We start from the raw sequence: 22,005 nt of genomic DNA, 5'->3' as shown, positions 1-22,005 counted from the left end.
AAACACCCTAACAGTCATCTTGGAACTCTCATCCAATAACTGATGGAAGTGGATGCAGAGATCCTCAGCCAGGCCCCAGGTGGAGCTCCAGTAGTCCAACTGACTCTTAAAGGCCCTTGCTGCCAAGTCTGAACCTAAGTTTCATCCCCAAGACTCATATGGTCTAATGAGAGAACAATCTACTGTAAGTTGTCCTCAGAGCTCCACAGATGTGCTGACCCACAGACATAACTCCCCCACAAATATATAAATTCCACAAATGTTTTTTAAAAGGCATTGGAATGATGTAGATGCTTGATCCAGAACCAAATGCCATCACTTCTAAACTGGTGACCTTGGACATCTGGTCCAGACTTCCTTATCTACCCCATCAGGGGTTTCTGTTATGTGATATTTTGATTGTGTTCTGACAAATAAAGCTTGTTTGGAGGCAGAGGGTGGAGCTGACCATAGAGGTTTGGAGGACTGTAGAGAGGAGACAGGAAGTGGTATAGTGGGGCTTAGAGAGGATCTCGGACTTTTGGAAGAAGGAACAGAAGAGATAGGAAGCAACTGGTGATAGCTCCCTGTTTTCTGAACTCTTACCCCAATATGGGACTCCTGATTTTTTTAAAAAGATTAACTAGATTAATGCTTCAGACCTCATCTATATTTTAGCATCTACCTGAATAGGCTGATGCAATGTAAAAAGGGATGAAGAAAATGACAGCTAAATGGTGACTGTCCTTGTTACTTCTGTGCCTCTTCCAAAGAAGCCTGGGAGAAAACAGAATTCAGAGTCCTGGAGGGTAAGCCTACCACTGCAGGTGACCTCATTCCCAGAGCACAAGTATAAGTAGGAGATTCCGTAGGGGTCGTCTATGATGAACTTGCAACTTTTCAGATTCTTGGCCTGAGCATAGCAGTTGTCACGAGTCCTGCAGCACCTGGAGAGAGGAAGGAGCAGCTGAGGGAGGAGATGGACCCACAGGAGGTCAGTTCTCCCCTGCAGTCTTTCTGAAATATGTTGGGATGACTTAAATACAATTTTTCAGAAGTAATGTTCCCCAGGCCCCAAAGTCAGTGGTATCTATTAAGCACATATTTATTGAAAGCCACTTCTGTGGAGTGTGGTCAGTACTAGCCTTTATTCTCACTACTTGGGAGGCAGAGGCAGATGGAGCTCTGAATTTGAGATCAGCCAGGGATACATAAGTGAGACCATCTGCTTGAAAAGTGATTTTTTTAAACAAAGCTCCAGGAACATAGTGAAATAATTGATTCCAAAGTTTCACTGACATTTTATAGCCAAAGCTAATTTTTTGATTGTGGCTGTAATGGTTGACCATGCCATAGTCTTGTGCCTGAGACCCATATTATCTACTATTTATAAATTACACATTATGTTTCAGAGACCACTAGAGTCCTCTTGAACTTATTTCTTTACATGACAAGAATGGAAAATACACGCTGGGTGTGTTGTTTCACACCGTAAGTCTCAGCACTCAGGAAGCAGAGGCTGGAAGATCTCTGAGTTCAAGGCCAGCCTGGTCTCCACACACAGCAAGGGCTACACAGAGAACCCCTCTCTAGAAACAAAACAAGCAATAAGTAAATAAATACTTAAAAATACATGATGTATGGTGACTATGCATGTGTCCAGTTCATGCCTCATGAGATGCTCTGCTTGTGTCCTGTCCCCACCCCAACCCAGACACTGCAGTCTTCCCCCAGATGGATCACTCACCAGTCTGTCTTTCTCCCATTTGCTCAAGCTGAAACAGCCACAGTAGCAGCCATAGTAGATGGGATAAGGGAAGGGAATAAGCAAATGGAATGTGCACTGGAACAAACTACCAAACTGCCACCCAATCTGACGGCTGATTCTGAATGCAGTAGCACCTGCTGGAAAAATGCACAGCACACTCCATCAATCCCACTTGGCTTCATCAGGGGTCTGATGCCTGCCTGCTAGCCTCCTTATCAAGAGCCTTTGAGGTCCCGCCTCAAGGTCCTCTTCAAGGTTCAGATCAGGCTGCTACAGCAAATGAAAGACATGGATATATGTGTGCCCATAAGACTGAGACACAATCATGAGATTACAAGTGCATATTATAAGAAAATGCATGGTACATGGGGAGCTATCATAGCTGGTCTTGCACAGAGATATTACAGATGAAAGCAACATTTTCAGAGTTGGTGGCCTTAAGGTCTTGCCTGACAGAGTACCCGATCTGAGAATCAGTCCTCTGGTGGGGTGACATCTGAACTATCAATTGGTATGATTGTAACTGCATCAATGCGTACAACAGATCATGACATCACTCCTGACTCTTCCTCCTTGACTCCTATCAGGTGCTGCATTGGGAGAGCAGTGAATAAAGGAGGGTGTTTGTGTGTTTGCTTACTCCAACACAGGTTGAAAAAAAGCACTCACAAACGTCATGCTACACATGAGGACATCAGAGGACAGCCAGGCCTGAGCACGAAAATGTCTACCTATTTGAGACAGGGGTTGCCCTGTCACACAGGCTAGCTTCTGACTCTAACAACACTCCGGCCTCAGCCTCCCAAATGGTAGCATAAATGAACACCACTGTACTGGGCTGGGATGACAGCCCCAATTAAGTCCTATAGACATTAACTTTTGCCTTGCTTGCCTTCTCATTTCTCACTGTCAGGACAGACAGCCGACACACTGTGAGCTTCCCTGTGCTCCTTGTGTTGAGGAGCTGAGAACTCTCTCCAGTCAACAGCCAGGGACAAACTGACTTCTTAGTTCAATAACCCAACAACCCAACCATCTCTTGAGTTTGGAAGCTGCCCCAATCCTACTCAAGCCTAGGGGAAACCCTAGCCTTAGCCAGCAGTGGGATTCATCACAGTTCTAGCTGACATCTTGAGTCAGAGAAGCAGCCAACAAATACTGATTGTTTTACACTGGAAGAATTAGAAGGAATCTGGTATATGTCCATGCACATCTCATAGACAAGGATAATGGTTAGATCATCATTGTAATGTAAGCATTTGACAAAATTAACTGTTCATCAGCTGATGAGTAAGTAAATAAACCAGGATTCAGTCTGCAGTGAGATACTTGGTGGTCATTAAAACGAAGGAGAGGCTGGGCGGTGGTGGCACATGCCTGTAATACCAGCACTTGGGAGGCAGAACCGAGTAGATCTCTGTGAGTTCGATGCCAGCCTGTGTAGGGAGTCACCATTCTAAGATGGCACCGACTTCCTGACAGCTTTGCTGTAAACAACTCCATATTTGGCTGTGCTTGCTGGGCTGCGCGCCTCGATGCTTGCGCATGCGCGTATATGGTAATTTGGCCTTATGTCCTCAGCCTATCCCGTGGCTCCCGTGCTTGCATTCTGGTGGGATCCAATCACAGACTGACCCGTTCGTTTGGTTCCCTATATAAGCAGCTGCCTTTTGGTTCTTGGGGCGCCTCACCTCCCGCTCTCCCTCAATCAAGAAGTGCTCCAATAAAGTGTGATCTGAGAAGAATCCTCAAATGGTGGTCGTTCTTCCTCGCTGGTCGAGGAGCTCGCCGCAAGCCTGGACTCCAAAGTGAGTTCCAGGAAAGGCACAAAGCTACACAGAGAAACCCTGTCTCAAAAAAAAAGGATCAGCCAGCCAGGAACAGTGGAACACACACTCAGCAATCCCAGTACTCTGCATGGAGATGCAAGAGTGTCAGAAGTTCAAGGTTGCCAGGGCATAGTGTTTCGGAACTTTAATCCCAGCACTCTGGACACAGAGGCAGGTGGACATCTCAGATCAACACCAGCCTTGTCAATAGAGTGAGTTCCAGGACAGCCATGGCTACACAGAGACCCTGTCCCATAAAATAGAGGGAAAAATGAATTGCAGAAGCAAGTCAGACGTGTATGTAAACTTAACACTTGGGTGGCTGAGGCAATTCTGAGCTATAATGTTGAGGTTGAGGACATCCTGAGCCACATAATAATGTCATAAAAATAATAAGAGATGGAGAGCTGGCTCTGCAGTCAGGAGCACTTGCTGAACTTGGAAGGAATCCAGGCTCAGTTCCAGCAGCCACATAGCAGCTCACAGCTGTCTATGACCCCAGTTCTGGAATTTCAAACCCATCTTCTGGCCTCTGTGGGCACTCCTCACCACAGTTCACAGACACACATGCAGGCAAAACACTCATACACATAAAATAAAAATAAATATTTTTAAAACACAAGAAAATTCAACTATCCAGGGCACCTGAGGGCCAGGTAAATAGGTGCCTGTTCAATATGGCAGAGGCAGAAGGGGCTTTCTCTGCCCAGGTCGGTGAATGTAGTGGACATTCCTACGTGATCATCTGAGTTCAGATTTAGTGGGTAGAGGTGCCAGCTGTTGTGGAGATGGGGTGAACATGGAACCCCAACCCTCAGATTATTAGAACCCAACAGGAACCCCAAACCCAAACTTCAGGTGTGACCAGCGGGGATGTGCATTGAAGACAAAGGACTTGGGGGTACTCAAAGGGGTCAAGGGTCCTACCTGTGAGCAGAGTGACCAGCAGAAGCAGTTTCATCCTGAGTGAGGGGAGGACTCAGTGACTTCTCTTTATAGTCCTGTAGCTGTGCTCTGACAGTGTCCAGTCAACACACGGGGCCTGTGGCTACTGTGTGTGTAGCACAGAAGTAGAATATGTACACCCTCACACACAGTCCCGACCTACAGAGCTGCTGTAGATGGTGACAGAGCCTGAATCAGTGCTGTCACAGAGGCACAGAGAAAGGGCTGGCTCAATATCCCAACCAGCTCAAGTGACTGGGAAAGTGCCAAGTTCCTCCCCAACGGATGGTTTGAGGTCATAAGAAGATATATACATTGCTCCTGGGGTTGGGACTGAGGGATGCTAATAGTGACATGTGGCCTCATAAGGAGTACCTGGCCCCCACAATCCTTTGTGTTAACTGTATAAAATAAGTGCTAAGTCTGTCCAAGAACCTGACACAGCCTTTGAGGTAGATCCTGTTACAAATTTAATCTTAAGTAATTAACTAATTAATTAATGTGTGTATTTTGTGTTTGGGTGGCTGAGAAGGTTAGAGAGAGTTAGAGGGACAGATGGACAGGCAGAGAAAGAGAGATAGAGACAGAGAGAGACAGAGATAGAGTCCTTGTGTTCACATGTGAAGGGCAGAGGATAACTGTGTGGAGTCACGCTTGCATCATATGCTGCATCTTATTACCCTTCAAACTCCATTTAAGAACTAGGAATTTAGCCAGATGGTGGTGGTGGTGCACACTTTTAATGTCAGCACTCAAAAACTGAGGCAACGAATACCTGAGTTTGAGGCCAGCCTGGTCTACAAAGTGAGTTCCACGACAGCCAGAGACACACAAAGAAACCCTATCTCAAAAAACTAGGGAAGTTGCCAGGAATCCCCAAGGATGACCCCAGCTTGAACTACTAGAATAGTGCAGAGGGTGCCTGAACTTAACTGGCTTGACCCGGTGATCAGATTCTACCAGGTGGCAGTAGAATCAGAATGCATCCCTGGTGCTGAGCATGCTTTTTGGAGCACATTACCTGTGATAAGAACCCTAGTGCAACCTTGAGGCCAGAGGAAGGGCTTGGACTTGCCTCTACTGGATGTGCCTCCCCATGAGAGGCCTTGCCTTCTTGTGGAGGTGAGTTAAATGAGGGGTTGGGGAAGAGGAAAGAGGGGGATCTTTGGTGTGTAAAATGAATGAAAAGTTTTCCTTAGTAAAAAAAAGAAAAAACAGAAACCAACACCTAAAACATGAAAAAGATAAAGAAAAAAAAGGAAATGCTCGACAGATGTGCCCACAGGCCAATCTGATGCAGGCAATCCTTGAGCTGAGGCTCTCCCTACCCAGTGTGTGAAGCTGACAATCAACCATTGCAGGGGCTGGAGAGATGGTCAGCACTTAAAAGCACTTTCTGCTCTTCTTGAGGAATAGGTTCAATTCTCAGCAACAACATGGTGGCTGGCATACAGTGTCTGCTGGCCCAATGCTCTTCTGGTTCTAAAAATGGCCATCTGTCATGTACCCTGTAACTTAGGATCCTAGAACTTCCTTTTCCCCACTTCTGAATTCTTACCCAGATAACAACCAGTATGTGATCATTTGAGTTGCTTGTCTCTTGCTCAAGGTCTCCTACCCTTCCAGCAAGACTCTGCACAGCCACTACCATTCACTGTGCCTGTGCAATCGGCTCTAGCTGCACCTGTTGCTCACCAGGCCTGACCTTGGGAGGGGCGAAACATGACCTTTGGGACTGGAGTGTGAATGGGGGTAGGGGTGGAAAGGCAAAGGACTGGGCAGCTGTTCAGTAAAGGAAAAGAGAGACCTTGAACCATGTAGCCTTAAATCAGCCAATGAGACATCTTCTTCCTAAACCCAGTTGACCAGGGAACCAAAGATTAACCTGGCATTACATACAGGGTCCTGTGGTATTGAAAAGTAGAGAAGAAGAAGTGTTCTCTTTGGTTTGTTCAAAAAGTTAGGCTGTTGTGTACTTTACAGGGACAATTATCCTGTGGTGTGTGTTTAGGCACAGTGAAGAATCAAAGGTCACCAGCATGTAATCCTGTCTTCTGGTCATTTACCATAACATTAGTTAGGTTTCCTATATCCCCATTCCTAGAATGAGTGCACAGCAGAAGCGCTTGAGTCTAATACTTTTAGGGCCAAGACGCTCCTTTAGTGCCAGGACACTTCTTCTTTGTCTCTTCTCTCCCCTCCTACCTCTGCCTTCTCTTTCCTCCCATCCCCACCCCTACCCTTCTGTAGCTGATGTTTTCCTGGTCCTGCCTGGCCCATGGTCAGGACAAATCTCTCTCACCTGCCAGTCCCACAGCCAAGTAAACACACAGAGACTTATATTACTTAAACTATTTGGCCTAATGTCTCAGGCTTCTTGCTATCTAGTTCTCATATCTTAAATTAACCCATTCCTATAAATCCATATTTTGCCACGTGGCTTGTAGCTTACCAGTACTTTACATCCTGCTCCTCAGGGTGGCAGCAGGCAGAGTCTCTCTGACTCTGCCTTTCTGTTCCCCCAAGTCTCCTCTGTGCTACTCCCACCTACATTTCCTGCCTGGATACTGGCCATTCAGGGTTTTATTTATCCATCAATCATAGCAATACATTCACAGCATAGAGAACATCCCACAGCACCCTTCCCTCTTTTCCTGTCACTATTCCTACCTCATCTCTCCAGTCCTCCCCCTTCTGATTCTCCCTACCCCATATGTATCTCAGGCTGAGTTCTTCTTCTTCTGTTGTGGTGGTTGTTAGAGAAGGAGTTTCTTTGTGTAATACTCCTGGCTGTCCTGGAACTTGATTTTTAGACCAGGTTGTCCTTTAACTCAAGAGATCTGCCTTCCTCTGCCTCTGCATCCAACTGTCCTGGGATGGAAGGCATAGCCTGGCTCATGACCCACTCCTCAAGGTGCTCCCCTAATGGCAATGTCTTTCTCACTAACCTTCAGTTTCCAGGGCTAGACAGAATGATGTTCTCTGAGGATCTAGTTATAGGTAGCAGACAGAGAATAGAATCACCAAATCCAAGTTCTTCCAGTCAGTTCTTTATTAGAGGGCACAGTGTGTAGTGAACACAATCAGACAGGCAGGGATGGTGTACCAGTCACTGAGAAGACAAGTCTAACACTGAATGCCTTTGTTCTGCTTGGAGAAGCAGACGGCAGCCTGGCGGTCACAGTTGCAGATCAAATCCTCACAGGTGTTGTTTTCCTCTGGAGAGAAACAAGAAAGAAGTTGAGTGGACCCCATGACCCTGATCGCTTGCTATGATTTATAACCAAAGAAACCACTGACCCTCCCATTGGTGCAGACGAAAGTTGAAAGACAAAGCACAAAAAAAGGACATGGGGTTATCCAGATTGTGGGAATACCCTTATAATAAACACATTAGTTGTTGTGTGCTGGGGAGATGGCACAGTTGGTAAAGCTGTTGCCATGCAAGCCTGAGATCCTGACCTAGGATGCCCAGAGCCCATGTAAAAAGTAAGGAATGTTTGGGGCATCTGTAACTCTATTGGGAAGTGAGGAGCACGTATTCCCCAAAACTTGCTCGTCAGTCAGGCTGTCTAAAGGTAAGGATTGTGTTTAGTGACAGAGAGACCCAGACTCTAAAGATATGGTAGAAAGTGACTGAAGAAGACATGGAATGCCAACTCATTCCTATACATAAAAATCAATAAACAAGCTGGGCAGTGGTGGCATTTGCCTTTAATCCCAGTACTCAGGAGGCAGAGGCAGGAGGATCTCTGTGAGTTGGAGGCCAGCCTGGGCTACAAAGCAAGTTCCAGAAAAGGCACAAAGCTACACAGAGAAACCCTGTCTCAAAAAACAAAAAAAAAAATCAACAAACATGGATATTTAATCCTAAAACCCAAAAAACTAAAATACCAACTACCACTTCTCTAATTATATGATTTAAGACAATCCTCCTGCCTCCACAACCCAAGTGCTATGATTACAGGTGTGCACTACCACACTCAATTCATGGGTTCTGGAGGTGGAACCCAGGGCTCTGTGCATGCTAGGCAAGCACTCTAGCAACTGAGCTATATTCCCAGCCCTCTGAATCCTCACTTGTAAAATGAGAATGATAAATCTTGCCCTGCATGGGTATTTACTCCAGTGTCTGGCTTATGGCCAATGACGCAGCTCTCAATTGTTTAGTCAATATGGAATCAGTATCACACAGCAGCTAACAGGAGAGGCTTTCGGCAGGCAGGATGGCTCAGGGAATAAAGGCAGTTGCTGCCAAGTCTGAACCCAAGTTCCATCCCCAGGTGTCACAAGGTCGAAGGAGAGAACAATCTTTTGCATGTTGTCCTCAGATCTGCACTCCTGTGTTGTGGCGCAGGTATCCTCAGAAATACATAAAACCTTAAAATATTTTTAAACACAGGCTTTGGAATGATGCAGATCTGTTTCCAGAACCAAATGCCATCACTTCTGGGCTGGGAGACCTTTGACAAGTGACCAACAACTCATTTAAAATGTTTTACATTGGTATAGATTTTAGTCTATTGATACAAACTTAAAGTTAATTTTGTTATACTGTGTGTATATTTCTACTCTTGTTTAAGGTATTATGTTTGTACAGCTCATTTAAAATTGTAATGGATAATTAAAAATAGATTAATAATTAGTCATCTATGATAATCATACTCGTAGCCACGTTAGTTAAGTCTTCTAGGTATACACAGAGATATTTCAGATACACAGGTAATCTTCAAACACTTCAAAGGTCTACAGAATATGGCATTTAAAATATTTTTAAAATTAAGACTTTCTGGACTGTGAGACATGTCTGCTCCTGGCAGCACTGACTTACTTCAGAGAGGAGGATGGACATTAAAGACACTTCATATCTTGTCTTCACCTTGGCAAAAATAGCCATTTGGGCAAGAAACTGTTCTTGCCTGGACTGCTTGATCAACTGGACATGCAGGACCCATAGAAAGGTGACCACTGAACTTTTCTTGACAAAATGGTCCTTCAGGTTCCTGCTTCACAGAGGAAACTGCCAAACATTCTACAGGACACTGAAAAAAGTAACCAAGAGACTCTAGCCCTGTAGGCTGAAGACAGATGCTCCAACTTTACAAAGGAACATTAGATGACTGTCCAGGCTGCCAGCTGTCTCTGTCTACCCTACAAGACTCCCAAAAGTTGCTTGCATCCTTCTCCCGGTTCTCAGGTAATATTATATCCTTCTGAGGTCTTTGATGTGGTTGAAGACTAGATAGTTATAATTTCCTTAATTATGATTAAAGATAACTTAGACATGAAACCTTAGACTCAAAAATATAAAATGATAGGATATCTTCTTTAATATTGTAACTGTAATTCTTGCTTGATAATTGTTTTGTTATCTGAAATTTTACTATATAAAAGTTAAAACCTTGCTTTTTGAAAAAAAAGAACAGGGGAAGTGCTGTGGGATGTTCTGTATGTCAAATGTGTTGATCTGATTGGTTAAAATAAATAAAGTGCTGATTGGCCAAGAGCCAGGCAGGAAGGATAGGGTAGGCAGGACAAGGAGGAGGAGAATTTTGGAAAATGAAGGCTGGGGCAGGAGAGACCGCCAGCAGCCACCATGACTAGGAACATGTAAGCCATGAGCCACGTGTTTAATATAGTTTAATAGAAATGGGCTAAATATAAGAGTAAGAGCTAGACAATGGTAGGCCTGAGCTAATGGCCAAGCAGTTTAAATAATATAAATGTCTGTGTGTTTATTTTACAAATGGGTTGTTGGACTAACAGGGCTTGGTGGCACCTGGAGAGAAGCTCTCCAACTACACTGCCTTCCTGGTCTTCCTCATCAGAGGCCTCATCTATGTTTTAATGTCTACCTGAAAAAGATTTTGTGAGGTCTAATAAGACGAAGGAAATGACCTCTAAATGGTGACTGTTTTTGTTACTTCTGTGTCCTGTACAAACCTGCCCAGGGCGTTGAACGAATTTTACATGGTCAGCCAGTAGAGCAAGAGACACTTAATCTCAGGGTCTTTGGTTCGATCCCCACACTGGGAGCCAGATGTTGAATGAATTTTAAATGGTCTTATAGTAAAAACCTGGAGTCAGATAATTGAGTAAATGCTGAGAGATCAGAGAGACAATGGATCAAGACACTAGAAAAACTTCTCATCACTACCAAATCCTCAGTCTGAATAGAAGGTGAGATCCTATCTCCATGAATCCTCTGATTGAAAGACTCTGAGTCCTCAGCCAAACAGCTTCTTTGGTCAAAAATGTTCTAGTTCCTGTCTCCTCACCCCTTATATACCTTTCTCAGCCCAACAATTCCACTTCCTTCCTAGTTTCGGGATTAATGGCGTGTGTGCCTCCCAAATACTGATAGCAAAGGCATGAGATCAAGTGCTAGGATTAAAGGTATGTGACTCCTAAGTATTAGGAATAAAGATGTGTGCCACCACTGCCTGGTTCTGTTTATCTCCTAGACTGAATCAGTCTCATGTAGTCCAGTCTGGCTTGAGCTTACAGAGATTCTCTGCCTCCTGAGTGTTAGGATTAAAGGTGCATGCCACCACTGCTGAACCTATATGTTTAATCTAGCGGCTGGCTCTGTCCTCTGATCCTCAGACAAGCCTTATTTGATGCACAATACATCACCACACCAGGGCTGCAGGGGCTGTGGGAATGCACAGCAGTGACAACTAGTGTTTAGCAGATGGACCCACCAGACCCACCTGATGGGGAGTCCCACCTGGCAAGGTCATGGGGTCACTGGCTATGAAAACCAGTTTTTTTCTGTCAGTAATTTCTCTCATGTGCCACTACATTTCTTCCCTAAGAACTGCTATGGCTGTTTTCCCACTGTTTGTGTTTATCTCAAGAATATATTCTATCTTTGGGCACACTTACAGCTATGTATATTATGAAAGATGACTTCTATTTAGGCTGTATAATTTTGTTTTGTAGAAACAATACTAAGATATTTTACCTTACTCAGACTGACATAGAATTCTCAGTCCCAAAGACAGCCTTTTACACAGACAGCTAATTTTGAACTTCAGAACAAATTCAAAGCAGACTAAACTGCCCTGCAGAAAATGCTCAAGACTAATTGCCAGATGTTGTTATTGCTAATCCCGGCCAGGCTGTTTACACTGAGACTTAGCTCCTCGGTGTAGTTCCCTTTCTGCAGGGACCCTGACAGCTCAAGGTTCAGCCAATTGTTTACTGTCTGGGATCCCCCACTATCTTAGAGCTGTGTGCATGGGTCAGTGTGACATTCCTAGCCTAAGAGAAACTATGTGACTTATCTTGTGTTGTGAGAATGGGTAGTGCCCTGAAAATGTAACTTACAATTGTCCAGAGTTTGGCTGTGAGGCAGCAGCAGCAGAGGTGTGGACAGAGACAGCTGTGCAGAGCTGGGTGTGAGAGCTGTTACCATGAAGGAAGAGCTGTGTGAGGGAACTGTGGAAAGAGCAGCAGTGAGTGAGGGTGTGTGTGTGCCAGTGTGTGTGTGTCAGTGTGTGTGTGTCAGTGTGTGTGTGTTAGTGTGTCAGTGTGTGTGTGTTAGTGTGTCAGTGTGTGTGTAGAAGGAGCTGAGGAGAGAACATGAATAACTAGGCAGGAGAGAGAGAAAGAGAGATTTTCCAGAGAGAAGAGGGGGCTGTGTAAGTGTGTGTGGAAAATGGAGCTGTATATATACAGATGTAACTATGTGGAGACAGATTTTTCAGAGAGAAATTTTTAAGAGAGAGTATTTCTTTCCTTTCTTTTTAAAATATTTATTTATTTTATGTACATGAATGACCTGTCTTCATACACACCAGAAGAAGGAATTGAACTCAGGACCTCTGGAAGAGCAGCCAGTGCTCTTTAAAGATTATTGATTTATTATGTATACAGTGTTCTGCCTGCTTGTATCCCTGCAGGCCAGACAAGGGTTCCAGATCTCATTACAGATGGTTGTGAGCCACCGTGTGGTTGCTGGGAATTGAGCTCAGGACCTCTGGAAAAGCAGTCAGTGCTCTTAACCCCTGAGCCATCTCTCCAGCCTGAGAGAGGATTTCTTAAGTTGAAGTAAAGAGAAAGTTATCATCAGAAAGTGTGTGTGTTTCCTTATTATTTACCCCTCAGACAGCAAAAGTCTAGCCCTCAGATATATGAGATGTTTTCCTAACCCCTTGCCTCATTCATGGACTTTCTTGTAATTCCCTCTAGATGGCCCTGGAGCAGGCTCTCAAAAGCCCACTACTACAGGGCCAGGCAGAGTCCAGAAGTCCTGGAGAACAAACCTACCATTGCATATGACCTCATTCCCGGAGCACGAATATGAGTAGAGCCTTCCGTAGGGGTCATCTATGAGGAACTTGCAGTTTTCCAGCTTCTTGACCTGATCACGGCAGTGGTCACGAGTCTGGCAGCATCTGGAGAGTGGAAGGAGCAGCTGAGGGAGGAGATGGACCTGCAGGTGATCAGTTCTCCCCTGCAGTCTTTCTGAAACATTTGAGAATGACTTAAACACAATGTTCAAGAAGTAGTTTTCCTCGGGCTCAAAAATCTGTGATTTCTATTAAGCACATATTTATTGAAAGCCATTTCAGTGGAGCGTGATCAGTACCAGCCTTTATTCTCAGTGCTTGGGTTTGGGGGAGGCAGATGGATCTCTGAGTTTGAGATCAGCCAGGGATATATAAGTGAGACCCTGTATCCAAAAAGTTATTTTTTTTTAACAAAGCGGCAGGAACAAAGTGAAATTATATATTCCAAAGTTTCAATGACATTTTAAAGTCAAAGCTGATGTTTTGTTGGTGGCTCTGGTGGTTGGCCTTGCCCTGGTCTGGTTCCTGAGTCCAGCACTGTCCACTGTTTACATCACACAAATTCTGCTTTCAAGGGACCACTAGATACAGGGTCCAATTGGACTGATTTCTTCACATGACAAGAGGTGAAAATACATGCTAGAGTTGTTGATGCCCACCTTAAATCTCAGCACTCAGAAAGCAGAGGTTGGAAGATCTCTGGTTCAAGGCCAGCATGGTCTCCACAGAAAGTTCTTGGACTGCTAATGCAACACAGAGAACCCTTGTCTAAAAACAAAACAAATAATAAATAAGCAAAACAAAATACATGATCATGGTGAATATGCATGTCTCCTATCTTCCCTTATGAGATCTTCTGCTTGTGTCCTGTCCCCAACAGCCCAGAAAAGCCAGGCTCCCCCAGATGGATCACTCACCTCTCTTCCACCTGGGTGTCCCTGCTGAAATAGTCACAGAAACAGCCATAATAGTACTGCGTGAAGGGAAAAGCCAAAGGGATAGTGCACTTGAACAGATTGCCAAACTGCCACCCAGCCTGACGTCTGACTCGGGATGTAGTAACACCTGCTGGAAAAATGCACAGCACGCTCCATTAGTCCCACTTGGCTTCACCAGGGATCTGATGCCTGCCTGCTAGCTTCCTTATCGAGAGCCTTTGGGGTCCCGCCTCAAGGTCCACTTCAGGGTTCAGATCAGACTGCTACAGAAAATGAAACACATGGATATATGTGTGCCCATAAGATTGAGATACAATCATGAGATTACAAGTACACACTACATGAAAATGCAGGGTGAATGGGGAAATATCATAGCTGATCTTTCACAAGTGAAATTACAGATTAAAGCAACATTTTCAGAGGTGGTGGCCTTACGGTCTAACCTGACAGGTTACCTCATCTGAGAATCAGTCTTCTGGTGGGCTCACAACTGAACTATCAAATAGTGTAACTGTAACGCCATCATGGCCCACAACAGATCATGACCATCATTCCAGACACTTCCTCCTTGACTCCTATCAGCTGTAGCATCAGAACAGTGAATAGAGGTGTGTGTGTCTGTGTGTGTGTCTGTCTGTGTGTGTGTGTATGTGTGTGTCTGTCTGTCTGTGTGTGTGTCTGTGTGTGTGTCTGTGTCTGTGTGTCTGTGTGTGTCTGTGTGTGTGTCTGTGTGTGTGTCTGTGTGTGTGTGTCTGTGTGTGTGTCTGTCTGTGTGTCTGTGTGTGTGTGTGTGTGTCTGTGTGTGTGTTTGCTTTCCCCAACACAGCATGAAAGCAAGCCCTTGGGGTACTCATAAATGTCATGCTACACATGAGGAAGTCAGAGAACAGCCAGGACGAGCACAAAAATGTCTACCTATTTGAGACAGGGAGTTGCCCTGTCACACAGGCTAGCTTCTGACTCTAACAACACTCCGGCCTCAGCCTCCCAAATGGTAGCATAAACACCACTGTACTTGGCTGGGCTGACTCCCCAGGACTAAGTTCTATAGACATTGTCTTTTGCCTTGCTTGCCTTCTCATTTCTCACTGTCAGGACAGACAGCCACCACACTGTGAACTGCCCTGTGCTCCCTGTGTTGAGGAGCTGAGAACACTCTCAGTCAGCAGCCAGGGACAAACTGACCTCTTACTTCAGTAACCCAACAATCCAACCATCTCTTGAGTTTGAAAGCTGCCCCACCCCTACTCAAGCCTAGGAGAAACCCCAGCCTTAGCCAGCAGTGGGATTCATCACAGTTCTAGCTGAGACCTTGAGCCAGAGAAGCAGCCAACACATGCTCATTGTTTTACACTGGAATAATTAGAAAGAATCTGTTGTATGGAAATGCACAGCTCATGTACAAGGCTGATGGTTAGAATACCATTCTATTGTCAGCAGTTGACACAACAAAATGTTCATCCACTGAGGAGTAGGTAAATAAGCCAGGAATCAGTCTGCAGTGAGATACTTGGTCAGCATTAAAACTAAGGAGAAGCCAGGTACAGTGGAATACACACTACATAATCCCAGCATTCTGCAGGGAGATGCAAGAGTGTCAGAAGTTCAAGGTTGCCAGGGCATAGTGTTGTGGGACTTTAATCCCAGCACTTTTGACACAGAGGCAGGTGGATATTTCAGTTCAACACCAGCCTTGTCAATAGAGTGAGTTCCAGGACAGCCATGGCTACACAGAGAAACCATGTCCTATAAAATACAGGGAAAAATAAATTGCAGAAGCAAGTCAGACATGTATGTAATCTTAACACTTGGGTGGTTGAGGCAAGTCTGGGCTATAATGTGGAGGTTGAGGACATCCTGAGACACATGATAATGTCATAAAAACTAATAAGAGCTGGAGAGCTGGCTCTGCAGTCAGGAGCACCTGCTGAACTTGGAAGGAACCCAGGCTCAGTTCCAGCAGCCACATGACAGCTCACAGCTGTCTATGACCCCAGTTCTGGACCTTCAAACCCATCTTCTGGCCTCTGTAGACACGTCTCACCACAGTTCAGAGACATACATGCAGGCAAAACACTCATACACATAAAATAAAAATAAATATTTTTTAAAAGACAAGAAAATTCAACTATCCAGGGCACCTGAGGGCCAGGTAAATAGGTGACAGTTCAATATGGCAGAGGCAGAAGGGGCTTTCTCTGCCCAGGTCGGTGAATGTAGTGAACTTCTCTAAGGGATCGTCTGAGTTCAGACATAGAGGGTAAAGGTACCAGCTGTTGTAGAGATGGGGTGAACATGGAACCCCAACACACAGGCTATTAGAACCCAACAGGAACTCCAAACCCAAACTTCAGGTGTGACCAGTGGGACTGTGCATTAAAGACAAGGGAGATCGTGGGGCATTCAGAGAGGACAAGGGTCCTACCTGTGAGCAGAGTGAGCAGCAGAAGGAGTTTCATCTTGAGTGAGGGGAGGACTCAGTGTCTTCTCTTTATAGTCCTGTAGCTGTGCTCTGGCAGTGTCCAGTCAGCACATAGGCCTGTGACTACTGTGTGTGTACACAGAAGTAGAAAATGTGCACCCTCACACACAGTCCCGACCTGCAGAGCTGCTGCAGATGGTGACAGAGCCTGAATCAGTGCTGGCACAGAGACAAAGAGAAAGGGCTGGCCCAACAGCCCAACCAGTTCAAGTGACTGAGAAAGGGCCAAGTCCCTCCCCAATGGATGGTTTGAGGTCATAAGAATATCTAGACATTGCTCCTGGGGTTGGGTCTGAGGTATGCAGATAGTGACATGTGACCCCAGGAGAAGTAGCTGGCCCCTCCAATCCTCTGTGTTAACTGTATAAATTAAGTGCAAAGTCTGTCCAAGAACCTGACACAGCCTTTGAGGTAGATGCATTACAAATTTAATCTTTAATTAATTAAATAATTAATTAATTGTGTGTTTGTGTGGGTGGTGGTCTTGGTGAATTAGAGAGAGTTAGAGATGGATAGAGAGAGGGAGAAGAGAGAGAAAGAGACAGAGAGAGAAGGAGACAGAAAGAGAGACAGAGGGAGACAGAGACAGAGAGAGGGGGGAGCCCTTGGGATCACATGTGGAGGGAAGAGGACAACTCTGTGGAGTCTGTTTTCTCCTTCTACCTTTAAGGAATCAAACTCTGGTCTACAGGCTTGCATCATACACTGCAACTTACAGGCCTTCAAACTCCATTTAAGATCTAGTAATGTAGCAAATGGTGGTGGTGGTGCACACCTTTAATGTCAGCACTCAAAAGCAGAGGCAGGCAAATACCTGAGTTTGAGGCCCATCTAGTCTACAAAGTGAGTTCTAGGACATCCAGAGATACACTAAGAAACCCTATCTCAAAAAACAAAAAACAAAAAACTAGAGAAGTTGCCAGGAATCCCCAAGGATGACCCCAGCTTGGACTACTAGAAATAGTGGAGAGAGTACCTGAACTTAACTGGCTTGCCCCAGTGATCAGATCAGTGAATACCGTAACTGTCATCACAGAACTTTTCTCCAAGTACTGATGGAGGCAGACACAGAGATCCACAGCTAAAACCAGGCAGAGCTCCAGGATTCCAGTAGGAGAGAGAGAGAGAGAGAGAGAGAGAGAGAGAGAGAGAGAGAGAGAGAGAGAAGAGAGATTCTATGAGCAAGTGCATCAGGATCATGATGCAGATCCTGCAGAGATGACCAAACCAAACTAGTGGGAGCTCATGAAAGTTGGATCAAAGGCTGTGGAGCCTGCATGGGACTGGACTAGGCCCTCTGCATAGTGAGACAGTTGTGTAGCTTGATCTGCTTGGAGGGCCCCCTGGTGGTAGAATCAGAATCCATCCCTGGTGCATGAGCAGGCTTTTTGAAGCCAACTACCCATGGTGGGAACCCAGTACAGCCTTCAGGCCAAGGGGCTCTACTCAATGTGCATCCCCATGGGAGGCCTTGCCTCTCTCTGTTCAGAGGAGGGAAGAGGAAGATCTTTGGTGTGTAAAATGAACGAAATTTTTTTCCTAATAAAAAAAAGAAAAAAGAAAAAACCAGAAACCAGCACTTTAAAAATGAAGAGGAAAGACAGAAGTAAATGCTCAACATATGTGCCCACAGGCCAATATGACGCAGGGAATCCTTCAGCTGAGGCTCTCTCTACCCAGTGTGGGAAGCTGACAACCAACTATTACAAGGGCTGGAGAGATGGTCAGCACTTAAGAGTAGTTTCTGCCTTTTCTAAGGACCGCACTTCAATTCTCAGAACCACATGGTGGCTGGCATGCAATGTCTGCTGGTCCAATGCTCTGTCATTTCTGTGAATAGCCATCTGTCATGTACCCTCTAACATAGCACCCCAGCACCTCCTTTTCCCCACTTCTGAACTCTTAGCTGGATAACAAGTAGGTGATGCTTTGAGTTGCTTGTCTCCACACTCAAGTTCTCTGATCCTTCCAGCGGGACTCTGGACAGTCACTACCAGCTAATACAGGTCACTGTGCCTGCCCAGGTGGCTCTAGCTGTACCTATTGCTCACCAGAACTGACCTTTTGAGGAGTGAGGCCTGACCTTTGGGCAGGAATGGGGATGTGGTTGGGGGAGAAAGGGCAGAGGACTGGGTAGTCATTCACTAAAGAAAAAGAGAGACCAAGAACCACACAGCCTTTAATCAGTAAGAAATCTTTGCCCGGGCTGGAGAGATGGCTCAGCGGTTAAGAGCACTGGCTGTTCTTCCAAAGGTCCTGAGTTTAATTCCCAGCAACCACATGGTGGCTCACAACCATCTGTAATGAGATCTGGTGCCCTCTTCTGGCCTGCAGGCATACATGCTTGCAGAACACTGTATACATAATAAATAAATATAATATTTTTTAAAAAAAGAAATCTTTTCCCTAAATCTGGGAAACCAGGAAACCAGAGATTAACCTCTCTTTACATATGGGGTTAGAGAAAGTTAGAGAAGATGATGTGTTCTGGTTTGTTTGTTCAATAGAATAGGCCACTGTGTTCTTTAGAGGGACCACTGTTCTGTAGTGTGTGTTTAGGCACAGTGAAGACTGGAAAGTCACCAGGATGTAATCCTGCCTTGAGGACATTTACTGTCAGCCCAGATTGATTTCCTATATCCAACATCCTGTGGTGAGCACACAGCAGTAGCGTTTTTTAGTCCAGTACTTTTGGGCACAAGTTGTTCCTCCAGTGCCACATGACACCTCTTCTTTCTCTCTTCTCTCCCCTCCTATCGCTTTGTGTTTCCATTCTCCCCACCCCACCCCTCCTTTCCTGTCCTTTTCCCTGCCTCAACTGTCCCAACCCTTCTTCTGTCCTCTTCTCTGCCACCTCCTCCTCTCCTCCTGATCCTCCTTTTGTATTCAGCTTTCCAGAAAGGATTTCTTGCTGTAATAGTCCTGGATGTACTGGACCTCCAGTTTTAAACATGGTTGGCCTTGAACTCAAGAGATTTGCCTGCCTCTGCCTCTGCTTCTCTCTCTTCCTCTCCACCACAGAGTGCTGGGATCAAAGGCATGACCAGGCTCATCACCCACTTTTCAAGGTGTTCCCCTAATGACACTGTCTTTTCCATTAATCTTCAGCTTCTAGGGCTAGATGAAATGATGTTCTCTGGGGAGCTAGAAATGTTTGGTGGACAGAGAATACAATCTCAAAAGCTGAGTTCTTTCTATAGGTGCTTTATAGAGGGCACAGTGTGTAGTGAACAGAACCAGGCTGTCAGGGAAGGTGTCCAAGTCACTGAGGTGACAAGTCTAACTGTGAATGCTTCTGTAATGCTTGGTGTATGGAACCTTGGAGAAGCAGATGGCGTCCTGGAGGGTCACAGTTACAGATGAAGGCCTCCCAGGGGTTGTTCTTGTTTACAGAGAAATAAGAACAGAAATTGAGTAGAGCCCAAGATCATGTTCCCTATGATTTGTAGCCAAAAGAAACCAGTGGCCCTGCCATTTATGCAGACTCAGGGTTGAGAGTCTAAGACAAAAAAGTGATCACGGCAGTGGTCACAAGTCTGGCAGCACCTGGAAAGAGGAAGGAGCAGCTGAGGGAGGAGATGGACCTGCAGGAGGTCAGTTCTCACTTGCAATCTTTCTCAAACATGTCAGGATGACTTAAACATGATGTTTCAGAAGAAATGGTCCTGAGGCTTGAGAATCCGTGATTTCTATTAAACATGTTTATGGAAAGCAACTTCTGTGGGGTGTGGTGGTGTCCACCATTAATCTCAGTACTTGGGAGGCAGAAGCAGACGGGTCTCTAAGATTGAGGTAAGCATGATCTCCTGAAAGAGTTCCAGAAAACCTAGGGCTACACAGAGAATCCTTGTCTGGAAACAAATAAACAAAAATAATAAAGAAACAGAACAGAATATGTGATGTTGGCGAATTTGCATGTCTCCTGCTCTTGTCTCATGAGATGCTCTGCTTGTGTCCTGTTCCCACAGGAACTCCGACACTCTAGTCTCCACTGGAGTGTCTGAGCCCCGAATGGCACAGTAGCAGGCATAGTTGTAGCACTCTGATTAGGGATGACTCCTGGGGATGGTGGACTTGATCACATTGCTCACTGCTATCCAGCCTGAGGGCTGATGCTGTGTGTAGTGGTGCCTGCTGCAAGACTGCACAGCACACTCCATCAATCCCACTTGCCTGCATGCTAGCATCGTCCAGGACTCCTAACAGCTGCTGCATCAGAAAAGCAGTGAATAGAGGTGTGTGTGTGTGTATGTGTGTGTGTGTGTGTGTGTGTGTGTGTGTGTGTGTGTGTGTGTACATGCTTGCATCAACACAGGTGTAAGCAAGAACTTGGGACCACTCATAAACATCATGCTACACATGAGGAGGTCAGAGCACACCTTGGTTTTCTCCCTCCACTGTATAGGAGACCAAACTGAGGTCACCAGGCCTAAGAGGAATATGTCTACTTGTTTGAGACCAAGAGCTGCCCAGTAATGAAGTCCAGCCTCTGACTCTGTGGCAACTTTCTGGCTTCAGCCTCCCCAGTGGTAGCATTATAAATGAACTCCACTGTACAAGATTGAACTGACTCCTCAGGATTAAGTTCTATAGACACTGCCTTTCTCCTTTCTTGTCTTCTCATTTCTCACTGTCAGGACAGACAGCCGCCACACTGTGAACTGCCCTGTGCTCCCTGTGTTGAGGAGCTGAGAACACTCTCCAGTCAGCAGCCAGGGACAAACTGACCTCTTAGTTCAATAACCCAACAATACAATCCAACCATCTCTTGAGTTTGAAAGCTGCCCCACCCCTACTAAAGCCTAGGTGAAACCCCAGCCTTAGCCAGCAGTGGGATTCATCACAGTTCTAGCTGAGACCTTGAGACAGAGAAGCAGCCAACACATGCTCATTGTTTTACACTGGGAGAATTAGAAGGAATCTGTTGTATGACCATGCACAGCTCATAGACAAGGATAATGGTCAGATCGTCATTGCAATGTCAGCATTTGACACAACAACCTGTTCATCAACTGAGGAGTAGGTAAATGACCAGGATTCAGTCTGCAGTGGGATACAGGTCACCAGTAAAATGAAGGAGAAGCCAGGTACAGTGGAACACACCCTGTGTAATCCCAACACTCTGGAGGCAGATGTAGGTGGAAATCAGAGTTCAAAGCCAGGATGGTCTATAGATTGAGTTCCAGGACAGCTACTGCTATACAGAGAAACCTATGAATCAATCAAAAAAGAATTGCAGGCACAAGCCAGGCAATTATGTACTTTTAATACTTGGGAGGTTGAGGCAAGTCGGGGCTAGAATATTGAGTTGGAGGACATCATGAGCCACATAAAAAGATTATATAAAAATAATATTATCAAGGACTGGAGAGATGGCTCTGCAGCCAGGAGCACTTCCTGTGCCTGCACAGGACGCAGACATGGTTCCAGCACCCACATGGCAGCTCACAACTGTCTATATTCCTAGGTCTGGATGATCAGACCTCTCTTCTCACATCTGTAGGCACTGCTCACCCACAGTTCACAGACATGCATGCAGACAAAGGACTCATTCACATAAAATAAAAGTAAATATTTCTTAAAAGGACAAGAAAAAGTTGCCAGGGCACCTCAAACCCAAGTAAATGGCAGAGGCAGAAGGGACTTTCTTTGCTTGGGTAGGTGAATGTAGTAGACTTTTCTAAGGAGTTATCTGAATCCAGACCAAGAGGGTAAAGGAGTCAGATGTTGTCACCTTGGGGGGGATGAGAAAACCCCAACCCAGAGG

The 22,005-nt window shown here is 45.4% G+C and overlaps 1 protein-coding gene across 1 annotated transcript in view; it reads right to left on the bottom strand.

The window, feature by feature from the left end:
* Positions 1 to 7,647: 7,647 nt before the first annotated feature.
* The window catches only part of LOC118572219 (phospholipase A2-like), a 32,672-nt gene continuing 18,314 nt past the window's right edge, over positions 7,648 to 22,005 (bottom strand). The window contains exons 5-7 of the mRNA XM_036171664.1: positions 13,736 to 13,883; positions 12,796 to 12,923; positions 7,648 to 7,739 (exon numbers count right to left, since the gene is read on the bottom strand). Of these exons, the coding sequence (XP_036027557.1) occupies positions 7,648 to 7,739; positions 12,796 to 12,923; positions 13,736 to 13,883 (368 nt within the window). The remainder of the gene's footprint in view (positions 7,740 to 12,795; positions 12,924 to 13,735; positions 13,884 to 22,005) is intronic.

Source organism: Onychomys torridus, chromosome 22, assembly GCF_903995425.1.
Source record: "Onychomys torridus chromosome 22, mOncTor1.1, whole genome shotgun sequence".
In the NCBI taxonomy this organism is placed as follows: domain Eukaryota; kingdom Metazoa; phylum Chordata; class Mammalia; order Rodentia; family Cricetidae; genus Onychomys; species Onychomys torridus.
This window is presented reverse-complemented; position numbering and strand designations above follow the sequence as displayed.